This window comes from Podarcis melisellensis (genome assembly GCF_964234715.1).
Source record: "Podarcis melisellensis genome assembly, chromosome: 4".
Classification (NCBI taxonomy): domain Eukaryota; kingdom Metazoa; phylum Chordata; class Lepidosauria; order Squamata; family Lacertidae; genus Podarcis; species Podarcis melisellensis.
The window spans coordinates 80,487,913-80,501,669 of NC_138531.1; the positions used below are offsets into that span (position 1 = coordinate 80,487,913).

Sequence of the window (13,757 nt, forward strand, 5' to 3'; positions counted from 1 at the left end):
TGTTCACCCAAAGTGACAACACAGGACACTAAGTGACTTACTTATCCATCGTCACTACCAGTTTGTGGGTGCGCATATGCACAGATAGGTTATTATATTTGAGGGAGAGAGTGCATCTTGACGCAGAAGATACAAGCACCTCCCTCTCCCCTCCCTGCTTTGCTTCAAATTTGGAAGCAGCAACAAAGGAAGCATGGATCAGTCTTATAGCCTAAAGAAATAAAAATGGACTAAAAGAAGGCAGAATCATACTGAGGTGCTTTGACATGTTTCTAAAATATAACAATTATTTAGGTGAAGATCTATGTTTGAAACACACATATATACAAATAGTATTTAAATGACTATTTATTAACAAATAGAAAAATATATAAACATATACACAAAGTTGTAATTTACACTCTTCGTCCACCCCTTTGAATTCCTGCACGTAAAAGAATATTGGGAAAGCATTTTTGTTTGAAAGCAAATAGTATAAAAAATTCAGTGTATGTTTTCTATTGGCATGTACAAAATTGCTTGCCATAGGCAACATAATCAAGACCAATTTGGTTGAATCAAACATTTTGTAAACTGCATTTACACAATATGCACATTTTAAAATCCTGTTCTTGCTTCAAACTTTTGATCTTCATTACAATGGGGCACATACCACAGGCCTTTTGAAAGCAGTTTTTAGAGGTAAACAGTAGTCTCCACGCATAGTCTTAACCATTTTGCAGAATACTGAAATGCACATTGGATTATTTTATTTACAAAGTTTACACACATATATGGTTCTTCATGCAAAAAGTATACGTATTATTTGCAGGTTTTCACTATCGTATAAAAACGTGAATTTTGTAACATTAGTTTTCTAACATAGTATAATTCCATTGGATGTTTGCTTGAAACAACACATATTTTTTAAGCAGAGGTTGAATGGCCTTCTGTCATGGATGCTTAGTTGGAAGGGGTTGGACTAGATGATCCTCAAGGTCCCTTCCAACTCTGATTCTATGATTCAATGAGGCTTGCTTCCCACATTGGTGTGTATACAGGAATACAGCCTTATTTTTTCAACGATACTAAAGGATTCTCCACTAAATATAACACAAAAGTCCCGGTTCTTTGTTTCAAAGTTTTAAAAATATACAGGATATAGTTTAGCCAAAAGCAAACACTTCAAGTCCTCCTGGTATTATTGTGAGAGTCAGCACTACTCAAAAGCATTCCAAATGAAATCAATAGGACTTAAAAGTATTTAGCTTTCCTGCCAAAGTACCCACAGTTTTAGCACACCATCATAGAAATGCAAAAAAATTATGGGAGAAATATCTGGCTGGGAGTTGGAGTTAACATCTTTTGGCAAGCAAAGTTGCTGCCACATGAGAACTGCACATGTATCTGGGAATATTCATCCCTGAATACAGTGGGACTTAGAATTCTAAGTAAACATGCATAGGACTGCACTGTAAATAGCTGTGAAAAAAGCACTTTAGTATAGTTTTGCAATTTTCACAGCATGTTTTCTCCACACAAGTATTTATGCATTCTGTACTGTAACAGGCAGATCCCAAGTTCCCAATGAAGTTTCATTTTATTATTTTTAGATTCTTTTTACTGTTGTATATTTGGCCTATTATGTATTGACTCAGTACAGCCCGTTGAAAATCCTGTTAAATGCTTCCTTTTGCCAACAGAAAAATGGACAAACAAACACCTGCTATTAGTACACACACACACACACACACACACACACACACACACACACACACAATATTCTATTGCTCTTTATATTTACATAATCTGCTTAGCAGTAAGATCAGTCCACCAAACCTTCCTTGTGTCAATGAGACACAGAAGCTTGCTGTTCAGAAAAGGGACAGAGTAGCATGGATCTGCCTTTGGTCTTTTACCAAGCTGCTCCTTGAAGTTTTCTCATGCAGCTGCTGTATTTCAAATGCAACTGCCTGAGAGAGCTTTGAAATGCTGCCAATATAGTTCAGCTGTTTCTGAAACCTTGTAACATCGAGATCCAGGCCACATTCCACCCACAAGCATTCAAAGAGAAGCACGTTGGGAAGCATTCAGTTTAAAGGCTGCCAAGAAAGGTCCTTTAGATTCCTAAAAGAGAGCAAGATAGCAGGGGTTAGCCATATGCACAAAACCTACAACTGGCCACATTCTAGATGTCACTGTCATAAGAAGATGCCTTTGTCATTTTTATTATTTACTGCTGAACACAAGCTTTTGTATACTAATTATATTCTAATTAATAGGAAAAGTACTTTCAGCCAGTCAATTCCAATCAGAAACATTGGGAAGAAAAATATTTTCAGCCCACAGAGCAAGTCTATACTGCTTCCCCAGTTCCCTCTGGGGACATTCAGAGTGTCTTCTGACAACCCCATCCCGTCTCTGTCCTGCTGGTGGGATTGTCCAGGAATCAGCCTAATCCCCTCAGCAGCCCTCCTAAATCTGCCATCTTGTCACAATCTTATTTAAATTCAGGTTCTATACATTATAAGCCTGCAAATGTATTATACAGTCACATTCTTTTTAAAGTTATAATAAATATAATATTGATATAAAGGGCTTAAGTATTGTTCAAAAATAATACAAGATAACAATTCAAAACAGGAATATGGACTTTAAAACAGCAAGGGAGATCCATATGCAAGTGACACAGAACCAGTGCTCATCCGGATGAGCTGAGTTCGACTTCAGATGCACAGAAATGATCCATGCCCTCCTCGGGAGCTCTTAGTTGTGAACACGTGATTGGAGCTGTGGTCATTGACTTTAATAGGAATGGCTATGCAAATCAGAGTAAGATTTTAAAAGCGTTAGGAATTTGCATAAATCTGCTTTTATAAAGCATGTAAAATATATACAAGAGGAGGCAGAATTATTAGTGAAGGATCTCTGAGACACCATTTTCAACTAGACAATTTACAAACTATCCTAGAAAGCATTAGTAAAAGTTTAATTGATACTACATAGTACTTCACCTGGTAGATAACTAATGTTTTGTTCTTACCTGGCCATCAGTTTATAGAATCACTAACTGTTTTGTCAAGCTCTGTTGTTGACAGTGGTTCAGCAGTTAAGAACTGGTTTAATGAAGCAGTGATACTGGAAGGACTCTTACTGGAAAGTTCAGTTGATTCTGTCAAGCTTCCAAAATGAGACGTTGTAGACATGAATACCCTTAAATCCTGTTCGTTATCTGAATCCACAATGGCTGTTTTTTCAGTCTCTAGGCTGAAAGAATTTTCATCTTCTCCCGTTAGCTCAGGGTATGACTCACAGAAAGAAATACTATCACAGCAAGCTGGATTTTGGATAAGAGGCCAGGCATCTGAAAGATCTCCACAGGTTGAATGTGAAAGAGAACCGAGGAATGCTGGAATCATTTCCCCAACAGAATTAGAATTCCTGCAAGAAGTCACAGGAAATAAAGGACGACTTTAATAAGGTTCAAAAAGTAACACTGCAAATCAAGAACCAGAGTAAGAACTAGTGTTTTTATGTTACTCATGATTCGCAGGTGTCAACTCTATGGGATCTTGATCCCTTCAGCTTCCCCAATTTAGGGTGGGCAGCCCCTCCAATATTTTATGCAAGTTAGCACCGCTCTCTCTCCCTTGGGCTGCCACCAAGTGTCACCCTCTTTTCCCAGCTTTCCTCCTGACTTTTGGCGCCATTTCCAAGTGTGTCTGAACCAGGGCAGCTGGGGAGAGACAGGTAGGCAAGACGGTAAGAGAGGCAGGCCCAGAGGAGAGGCAAGCAGGTGAGTAGGGGTGCGGGGCAGGCGAGGCAGGCAGAAATGTATTGCGAACAGTTGGAGGGGAAGGGGAGGCCTGCACCCAGTTGCATGTAATGGAAGAAGGTGTGCTCCACAGAAGTGTGGGTTGGGAGAAGAAGGGCAGGTGGGGCCCAACAATATTGTGTTCAAAAATGGCAAAATCTGTGATATGCAACCATGTTTCATGCAGCACTCTCAGCTGCAAATGCCTGCAAAGCAAGGTGAGCAAGAGATTTGTATTTTCTCACATGACAAAATCACGTGGCTTTAGTGGTGCAAATATGCAATAGACTTGCAACAGAAGTGCTACATTGCGCTAAGATGTCTGCAACAGAGTCAGCAAGCAATTCTGAAAATTATTGTTTGGAAACACTCTTAGACCTTCAGTTACTGGCAATAACATTTTTCCAAGCAAGGTGTCTGTTAGAATGAGTATGCATAGTACTTTATGGATCAAGTACTAAGAAATCGCCTCAGGGTCTTCAAAGGGGTATATGGATACCCACCCAGAAACAGATCATTAACTTCTTTTAACTTGCTAGCATTCACACCACAGAAAGTGGCCCACAACCAGTTTTTATTTAGTGAGCAAAAGTAATAATGATATTGCCATGAATATGAATTTTCCACAAAGCTGGCAGCAAACATGTGTCAATTCAAAGTTTTTCACTTCACTCTTTTAGTTCATTTAATATTTATTACAGGATATAAGAACAGAATAGTTAGTGGCGGACACAAAGAAAGGTCCTGAATTACCTTTCATGAAGTGTATTCCGAGAGTGAAAAGGGCAGCTATGGCAGCTGTGTTCCAGGCTACACGTCTCATCACAGCACAGGGATGGAATCAAATGCACTGGTCCTAAAAATAAATAAAACTTTTATCTTAACGGATATAAGATCTTTTGGGAACATGTGTTGGAACACAATGTGCAACAATATTCATATGCACAAGCAGAGCCACTGCTTATAACAACTACAGTGGTACCTCGGGTTAAGAACTTAATTCATTCTGGAGGTCCGTTCTTAACCTGAAACTGTTCTTAACCTGAGGTACCACTTTAGCTAATGGGGCCTCCTGCTGCTGCTGCACCGCTGGAGCATGATTTCTGTTCTCATAAGCAAAGTTCTTAACCCGGGGTTATCGGAGTCTGTAACCTGAAGCATATGTAACCTGAAGCGCATGTAACCCGAGGTACCACTGTATACACTTTTTGCGGGGCAGGGGGTGGGAAGCAGGATACTATTAGCATGAGTTACATAAATTGGTCACCTCTGACAAGTTAAAGCTCACAACTCCCTCTGACAATGTGTAGGTCTTTGATGCCAGTTACAGCCCTACGTGTGCTTAAAAGTAATATCTTAACATTTTAAAATTTCATATTAGATTTTCTTTTCAAAAGGTCATTCAGTGTTATTCTGTCTACAACCATGAAGGATGACACCTAGCCATTTCTAGATGAAAGACCACGTGAGCCATGTACACAACTATTTAAAGGTTCTCTTTAGCCACACTTAGGGAATATGATTGTAAAGCATAACCATAGCGAGGTCATAGCTAAAGTGGCAGCACTAACCAGATACCCCTGAACAAAATTATGTAGTATATCTTATAAGTTTACAGAAGTACAAAAACTCCCTTGCCCCGCCACTGGCAAAGCAATAACAACAGTCCAAGGAGGACTAAGCACGTTTGATGGGCATGGAATGTTGCCTAAATGTTGGTGTGGGAGGACTGAAAATCAGGGAACAGGAGGAAATAATGGAGTAACTGGAAACCTGTGCAGGAGAACCACACGCTACAATATTTTGCTGCAGGTTCCACTTGTAGCATATAACGTAACAGCTGTCTCAACATGGCAAACTTTCAGTTTCATTTTAATCAGACACCAGAGACCCAATTTCTTCTTTAATTAAGAGAAGCTGAATTCCAATCCTTAACTGCTAGAAGAAAATCTAATGCACAGTCTCTTAAAGTGCTTGCCAGTAACTTACGTAGTACTATTATATGCTACAATTTTATTATGATTTCTTTGCCAGATACCGTTTGAAATTACAGCATTCCCCACTAGCCTCTGAAGAAATGTGTTAATATTTTTCTTTTTTCCCATTCCCTATATTCATATAGAATGTAATTGCTAGGAAAGCTTAAGATGTAAGGCAGGTAAAAATATGCTCCTGAGGATCTACACAGCGAACTGTACACTCAGAAGTAGAATGCCAATTATTTTTGTTATATTAGAATATTGAGATCCATGTAGCAATGTTTGGTTACAGAGATTCAAACTCCTATGAAGAGTATAATTTCAGAATTTGATCTTTTAACTTTTCTCTTTATCTCTTATGTCCCTGCTGCTCGCACTCGTCTTTTCCCCATAAACCTCACCCAAAATGAATGTACTTACGACATATCTGTGATGGGTCCCGCTGACATTGGCAGCATGTTCTATGAGCATACACATTAAGTTGTGGTCTGTCAAAACATGAAAGCTCAGAGCCTTCATAGTGAATATCCTGTGATCGCACAGACCCTTAAGAATAGAAAAGACATTTGAAATGGTTAAACTGTCTCGGTTTTGTTTACAGTTTTTTCTAATCATAACCAGCATAATTTCACATTCATGTACAAAATTTATTCAGTGACGAAGCACTTCATTATGAATCATTTAGATCTCTCTGCTTTTGGGTCCACAGTTAAGATTCTAAAGCACTGTGAAGTAACTATCTAGATTGAGTATGCACTATACCTTTAAAGCACATTCAAAGCGCATTTTGCTCCTCAAAGAATTCTGGGTATTGTACATTACCCCTCACAGAGTTACAATTCACAGCAACTCTTAACAGGCTTAAACCAGAATTCTTTAAATGTGCTTTAAAGGTATAGCATGTACCCAGCCCTAGTCTGGCAGAAGTCTAATAGAAACCCATTTGCAGAAGAAGAAAGCTGAAGTTCTTTCCAACCAGAAGTACAGGGTAGACCCCAATTCTAGTGTAGAGCTGAAAGCAATCAAAAGTTGCTGAATAAGAAGTGTTCTTTGTCTGCTTTTTTCCCTATAAGAAAAATCCAGGCATGGATTACTTTTGGTTGTCGGATAGGAAATTATGGTCCACCTGCTGCTATTTGACATTGCTAATTTAAAGAACATCTTTCACACATGATTCTGGTTTGGGTCATTTTTTGATGCATGTGTAGTCTTGTGAATGGGCTCACCACATGCCAGGCAAGACTAACAAGCATCTAGACATGTGGTGGTTGGGCGTATGTTCATCAGATTCACACAACAACCTTTCAATCAATTATTGTCTATGATGTAATCACTCAAGGTGAAGGAAATGCTTTGAGAATCAGCTCCAAAGTGTAATAAGATGCTCATTATGAAAATTCAGGTGAAAAAGTTATTGGTTTTAAAGGCAAAGAAAACAAAGGCAACATTATTAAACATATAATATGGAAAACTTACAGCTTGGCTTCTTTTCCATGAATTGCCTTTTACAATAGATAACACAAAGGATGAGGAGAGCTAACAGTACAGTTGCCAGTGCGCTGCATATCACAGCAGCTAAAGCAGTGTCTCGTGGACTGGAAGCGGTTGATGGGATTTTCACCAGATTCACTTTTGTAGTGCCTAAATAAAGATAAGTACATATACTTTTTAGCTATATGAAATCAGATGCTAGGAACATCCAAGAAGCACTTAGTGCTTAGAGGAACAACATCCTCAACAACAAATATAACATGAGCATATTTAATACAGCTTATTCATAAATGTAATGCCAGACATTAGTTGTTTTGACATAACTATTTTCTAAACAGCTTGGGGGTGCTCCTGGATTTAACCTTGTTACTTCAGAAATTCAAGTGGTCCAAAATATAGTGGTCCAATTACTGATTTGAGTTGTATTTAGAACTCATATGACTCCTATTTTATAACAGCTGCACTGGCTGCCAGTTCAAAGCCCTAAATTGCTTAGGTCCCCAAATATCTGAAAGCCTACTTCTTTCCCTAAAGACCCTCTTAGGTCTTAAGATTCACCAGAGTAGGACCCTCTTGGTAGTTCCACTGTTCTCAGAGGTCTGGGGTGTGGGGACCCAGGAGAAGGAATTTTTCTGGCAGATTGTGGAATTCCCTTCTCAAAGAGGTGTACTTTCATTGTAGTTTTTGTCACATGCTTTAGACACACCTCTTTACTCTGGCCTTTGATACTTATTAGGATTCAAACTACTTGTGACTGTAATTTATTTTAAACTGTTTTTAATGCTGTATTTTATATATTGCTGTAACCCTTCCCTGGGACTTTCTGGTAAAGGACGGGTAATAATAATAGTAATAGACGGGTAATAACAACAACGTTATGAGAAATACAGTTCTATAGTGGTATAAGAATTGCATGTTCTATTGTAGAATCAACTTATATGAAAATTCATGCCATAGAATCTACCCACTGATTAAGTGATATAAATGAAGAATCAGCCAAGCCACAAAGCAACTACTTAAATATCAAATACATTGGAAACAAACCTTCGAGCACAAATTATATTGAGTGAGCAGAACTTAAAATATATATTTGCTTTCTTCTCTGCTTTTCTGATGTAAAAGGAATTTTTAAACATGTTTTCACAGCAACACTGTAGCAGACAAAGTCTCCTACCAGCTTTGCCCAATTTACACCATCATAGAACTAAAGAGTATTTAGTGATGGTTCTGAAGTATCAAATATGAACCCTGCTCTCCTTCCTCTCATGTGCTTAGCTTAAAAAAAGGTAACTTCTTGGTACATCCAAGACAACAAGCCTTATTGTTTGCACAGATTTTCCAGGATCAGGTTACTGATTGCATCACTGGTTTGGATTAAGTAATTAATGGTTATAAATGAAAAATAAAATATTTCAGCAATTAGAACAGTATATCTGCTAAAGGTTTTCTACATCTAACATATTAAGTAGAGTCCACCACAGTATGTTTTCCACAGGTTTTCTTTATCACAAATCACCATTTATTAAAACTTAAGTTTCATTTTTAAAATGTTCAGATATTTTGCCACAAAGTTAACCCCAAAGAAGAAACAGCATAAAAAAGTTCAGAAAAAGAATCTAAGACAGAAAATGTATTAGCTTTGAAAGCCTGTATGCACAGATACTTAACAACTAGAAGGATTCATAAGCCACACAGCTGATGAGTGTAACATACATATTTTCCATGCTAAGGAAACTTATTAAAATACTTGGGATGTTCCAAGAGTCATTTTATCTTAAGCTGCAAATGGAGATCCATGTCCTCAGAAGGAATTCATCCAAGGACCTTTTGCCAACTTTGAATACTAATGATCTGGGCCATTCAGGGAGTGGCCAGAAATAAAGGGGGTTATTATTTTCAGCATGCCACAAACAACAGGGGCTGAAAATGTTTAAAGCTGGGAACAGAGCTTGGATCTGAAGTTGTTCCTCAATTCATGTAAGGGAGGGGCAATAATTTGCCTGCATCCCATACCATTCCCAAGGACCTTTCAAGCCCCAGCATCAGATTTTCAGGGCATGCAAGGGGCTGCAAATGGAAGGAGCTGGAAAGCTCCATTCTGCAAACATGAACTCTTCTTGTTGTTGTTAATTAAAATGTTACAGTATTAAAAGACAAAATAGTGTTTTTTAAGAGATCAGTAGCTTGAAAAGCATTCTCTCTCATAATAGATAAACTAGTTTACTGGAGAGCTGCAGGCAATGAATCAGACCGAAAGATGGCTTGAATATAAATAGCAAAGGACTTGCAGCAAAGATGACTGAATGTGTGCTAGAGCGCGCGCACACACACACAATCATTGCATGCTACTGCAGACTGAAAAGGTCTACTTTTTAGTTTCCTTTGCATTGTTAAGTGGTCCAACAGAGCTTTTCCAGGTCTAAAGCAATGGACACTGATTTGGTACGTGAGGCTTTACAGCCCTCAGAGGCATGAGTGACAAATATGCAGAGGCACTTTCAAGGGCAAAATTGTTTGTCTCTGTAATGACTTCAATGCCACAGTTGTGACAGGCCATTGAGAGGTGTCCAATGCACCATTTGCTCAGACACTGTAGAATTTTTTTCATTGATTGAGGCTTGAGGCTGTGAATAAGGTGCTTATATCTGTTCAGCCAACTTGCTGTCTTGATCCTTCATTGCTTATTTGTACTTGCTGGGGGGTATTAACCAGGTGGGTCCAGGGAGTTATATGAATGTGTCATTTAATAAGGAATCAGCCATCTTGAAAAGGTAGTGCAATGACGCCTGCTTAAAAACTCCAACTCTGGACCACTTGTGAGAGTGGTGACAGCTCAGCTCCAGGCACAGGCTTAGGCCTGCTTTTGGGACTGAATTGGCCTTGGTCACTTAGATGAGCTTTACCAGGAGAGGGACAGAGGGAGTTCAATCCTGTAAACTCTTGCTGGCTCTCTCATCAGCTTTTGATATCATTGACCAAGGTATAATCCTTGACTGGTTGTGTGACTTGGGAGTTGGGCACACTGTGTTGCAGAGGTTTGACTCTTATCCACTAGACTGGTATCAAAGAACATTAAGTGACTGCACCTCAGTCCCCTGCCACTTGTATTATGGGGTGCCACAGGGGACTATACTGTCCCCCATGCTACTTAATGTTCATATGTAGTTGCTGGTAATGATCCCTATGGAAGTTTGAAGCATAGTGTTCGCATTATGCTGATGATACCCAGCTTTATTTGTCTGTTATAGACTGTGTACTGGTTTACAGTAATGGGTTGAGTGAGGGTCAGTAAGTTGAAAATGAATCCTGGCTAGACTGAGTTCCTGTGGGTGGGTGGTTTCCAGGTCTGGGGGTTGGGTAATGTGCATGTTTTAGATTACACAGGTATAATAATAATAATAATAATAATAATAATAATAATAATAATAATAATAATAATAATAATAATAATAATTTATTATTTATACCCCGCCCATCTGGCTGAGTTTCCCCAGCCACTCTGGGCGGCTCCCAATCAGTGTTAAAAACAGTACAGCATTACATATTAAAAACTTCCCTGAACAGGGCTGCCTTAAGATGTTTTCTGAATGTCAGGTAATTCTTTATCTCTTTGACATCTGATGGGAGGGCGTTCCACAGGGCGGGCGCCACTACCGAGAAGGCCCTCTGTCTGGTTCCCTGTAGCCTCACTTCTCGCAATGAGGGAACCGCCAGAAGGCCCTCGGCGCTGGATCTCAGTGTCCGGGCTGAACGATGGGGGTGGAGACGCTCCTTCAGGTATACAGGACCGAGGCCGTTTAGGGCTTTAAAGGTCAGCACCAACACTTTGAATCGTGCTCGGAAACGTACTGGGAGCCAGTGCAGATCTCTCAGAACCGGTGTTATGTGGTCCCGGCGGCCACTCCCAGTCACCAGTCTAGCTGCCGCATTCTGGATTAATTGCAGTTTCCGGGTCACCTTCAAAGGTAGCCCCACGTAGAGCGCGTTGCAGTAGTCCAAGTGTGAGATAACTAGAGCATGCACCACTCTGGCGAGACAGTCCGCGGGGAGGTAGGGTCTTAGCCTGCGTACCAGGTGGAGCTGGTAGACAGCTGCCCTGGACACAGAGTTAACCTGCGCCTCCATGGACAGCTGTGAGTCCAAAATGACTCCCAGGCTGCGCACCTGGTCCTTCAGGGGCATAGTTACCCCATTCAGGACCAGGGAATCCTCCACACCTGCCCGCCTCCTGTCCCCCAAAAACAGTACTTCTGTCTTGTCAGGATTCAACCTCAATCTGTTAGCCGCCATCCAACCTCCAACCGCCTCCAGGCACTCACACAGGACCTTCACCGCCTTCACTGGTTCTGAATTAAAGGAGAGGTAGAGCTGGGTGTCATCTGCATACTGATGAACACCCAGTCCAAACCCCCTGATGATCTCTCCCAGCGGCTTCATATAGATATTAAAAAGCATGGGGGAGAGGACAGAACCCTGAGGCACCCCACAAGTGAGAGCCCAGGGGTCTGAACACTCACCCCCCCACCACTTTCTGGACACGGCCCAGGAGGAAGGAGCGGAACCACTGTATGACAGTGCCCCCAGCTCCCAGCCCCTCTAGACGGTCCAGAAGGATGTTATGGTCGATGGTGTCAAAGGCCGCTGAGAGATCCAGCAGAACTAGGAAACAGCTCTCACCTTTGTCCCTAGCCCGCCGGAGATCATCAACCAGCGCGACCAAGGCAGTTTCAGTCCCATGGTGAGGCCTGAATCCCAATTGGAAGGGATCCAAATGGTCCGTTTCCTCCAGGCGTGCTTGGAGTTGTTCAGCAACCACCCGCTCAATCACCTTGCCCAAGAATGGCAGATTTGAGACTGGGCGATAGTTGGCCAAATTGGCCGGGTCTAAAGATGTTTTTTTAAGAAGCGGTTTAATGACCACCTCTTTCAGCGGGTCTGGGAAGGCTCCCTCACAGAGGGAAGCATTCACCACCCCGCAGAGCCCATCGCCCAGTGCTTCCCGGCTCGCTTTTATCAGCCAGGATGGGCAAGGATCAAGGAGACAGGTGGTCGGATTCACTCGTCCAAGCAGCCTGTCCACATCCTCGGAGGTAACAGATTGGAATTGATCCCATATAACAGGACCAGACAGAACTCTAGCACTCTCCCGCCCTGGCCCTGCTCCCACGGTGGAGTCTACCTCCTTCTGAATCTGAGCAATTTTATCTGCAAAAAACTTTGCAAAAGCATTGCAGGAGATCTTGGGGTCCCTACCAGGCCCCGGTGGTACAGGTGGTTCCGATAAACTGCGAACCACCTGAAAAAGTCTCCTGCTGCTGTTTTCTGCAGATGCAATGGAGGCGGCGAAGAAGGCCCTCTTCGCCGTCGCCATTGCCACTTGGTAGGCTCGACGTTGAGCTCTAACCCGTGTCCGGTCTGATTCAGAATGAGTTTTCCGCCACCGGCGCTCTAGCCGTCTCAACGATTGTTTCATCACCCTCAGCTCCGGGGAAAACCACGGGGCTGTCCGGGCTCCATGCAATCGGAGAGGGCGCTTCGGAGCCAGACAGTCAATTGCCCTGGTTAGCTCCGCATCCCAGCGTGCCACCAGGGAATCAGCTGAAAGGCCATCAACTTGGGATAAAGCATCCCCTACCACTCTCTGGAAGCCAATTGGATCCATTAAGTGGCGGGGACGACCATCCGAATCGGTCCCACCTCCCTGCGGAGGGGAAGGGTTGCGGAGAAGTCCAGTTGCACCAGGAAGTGATCTGACCATGGCACTTCTTTTGTTTCGCTTTTAGTTAATGTCAGATCACCAACATCCGTAGAGGTAAACACCAAGTCTAAGACATGTCCGTACAGGTACACAGCTTGAGAGTTTTCAATTCTTATTTGTTCCTGGAAGCCAAAGTGGCTTCAGTGGCTGGTATACCAACTATGTGAAGGAGCGCCTCCACCCCCAATGTTCTGCCTGGACACTGTGGTCCAGCACCGAGGGCCTTCTGGCGGTTCCCTCACTGCGAGAAGCCAAGTTACAGGGAACCAGGCAGAGGGCCTTCTCGGTAGTAGCACCAGCCCTGTGGAACGCCCTCCCACCAGATGTCAAGGAGAAAAACAACTACCATACTTTTGGAAGACATCTGAAGGCAGCCCTGTTTAGGGAAGCTTTTAGTGTTTGACGCACTATTGTATTTTAATATTTTGTTGGAAGCCGCCCAGAGTGGCTGGGGAAACCCATCCAGATGGGCGGGGTGTAAATAAATTATTATTATTATTATTATCATCATTCTCCTCATTCTTTAACAATCTTTAACAATCTTTAACAATCTTTAATAATCTTTAATAATCTTTAATAATCTGTGGACGCGGGTGGCGCTGTGGGTAAAACTTCAGTGCCTAGGGCTTGCTGATCATATGGTCGGTGGTTCGAATCCCCGCGTCGGGGTGAGCTCCCGTCTTTCGGTCCCAGCTCCTGCCCACCTAGCAGTTCAAAAGCACACTTAAGTGCAAGT

The 13,757-nt window shown here is 41.9% G+C and overlaps 1 protein-coding gene across 6 annotated transcripts in view; it reads right to left on the minus strand.

Moving 5' to 3' along the window:
* Positions 1 to 330: 330 nt before the first annotated feature.
* TNFRSF19 (TNF receptor superfamily member 19) overlaps positions 331 to 13,757 on the minus strand; it is a 54,411-nt gene continuing 40,984 nt past the window's right edge. For 5 of the 6 annotated variants that reach the window (XM_081909407.1, XM_081909409.1, XM_081909406.1 and 2 more), the window contains 5 exons: positions 7,249 to 7,413; positions 6,193 to 6,318; positions 4,547 to 4,649; positions 3,023 to 3,420; positions 331 to 2,106 (listed from right to left, as the gene is read on the minus strand). In XM_081909407.1, the coding sequence (XP_081765533.1) occupies positions 3,030 to 3,420; positions 4,547 to 4,649; positions 6,193 to 6,318; positions 7,249 to 7,413 (785 nt within the window). In that variant the 3' untranslated portion in view covers positions 331 to 2,106; positions 3,023 to 3,029. The remainder of the gene's footprint in view (positions 2,107 to 3,022; positions 3,421 to 4,546; positions 4,650 to 6,192; positions 6,319 to 7,248; positions 7,414 to 13,757) is intronic. The other variant, XM_081909411.1, reaches the window with a different exon arrangement.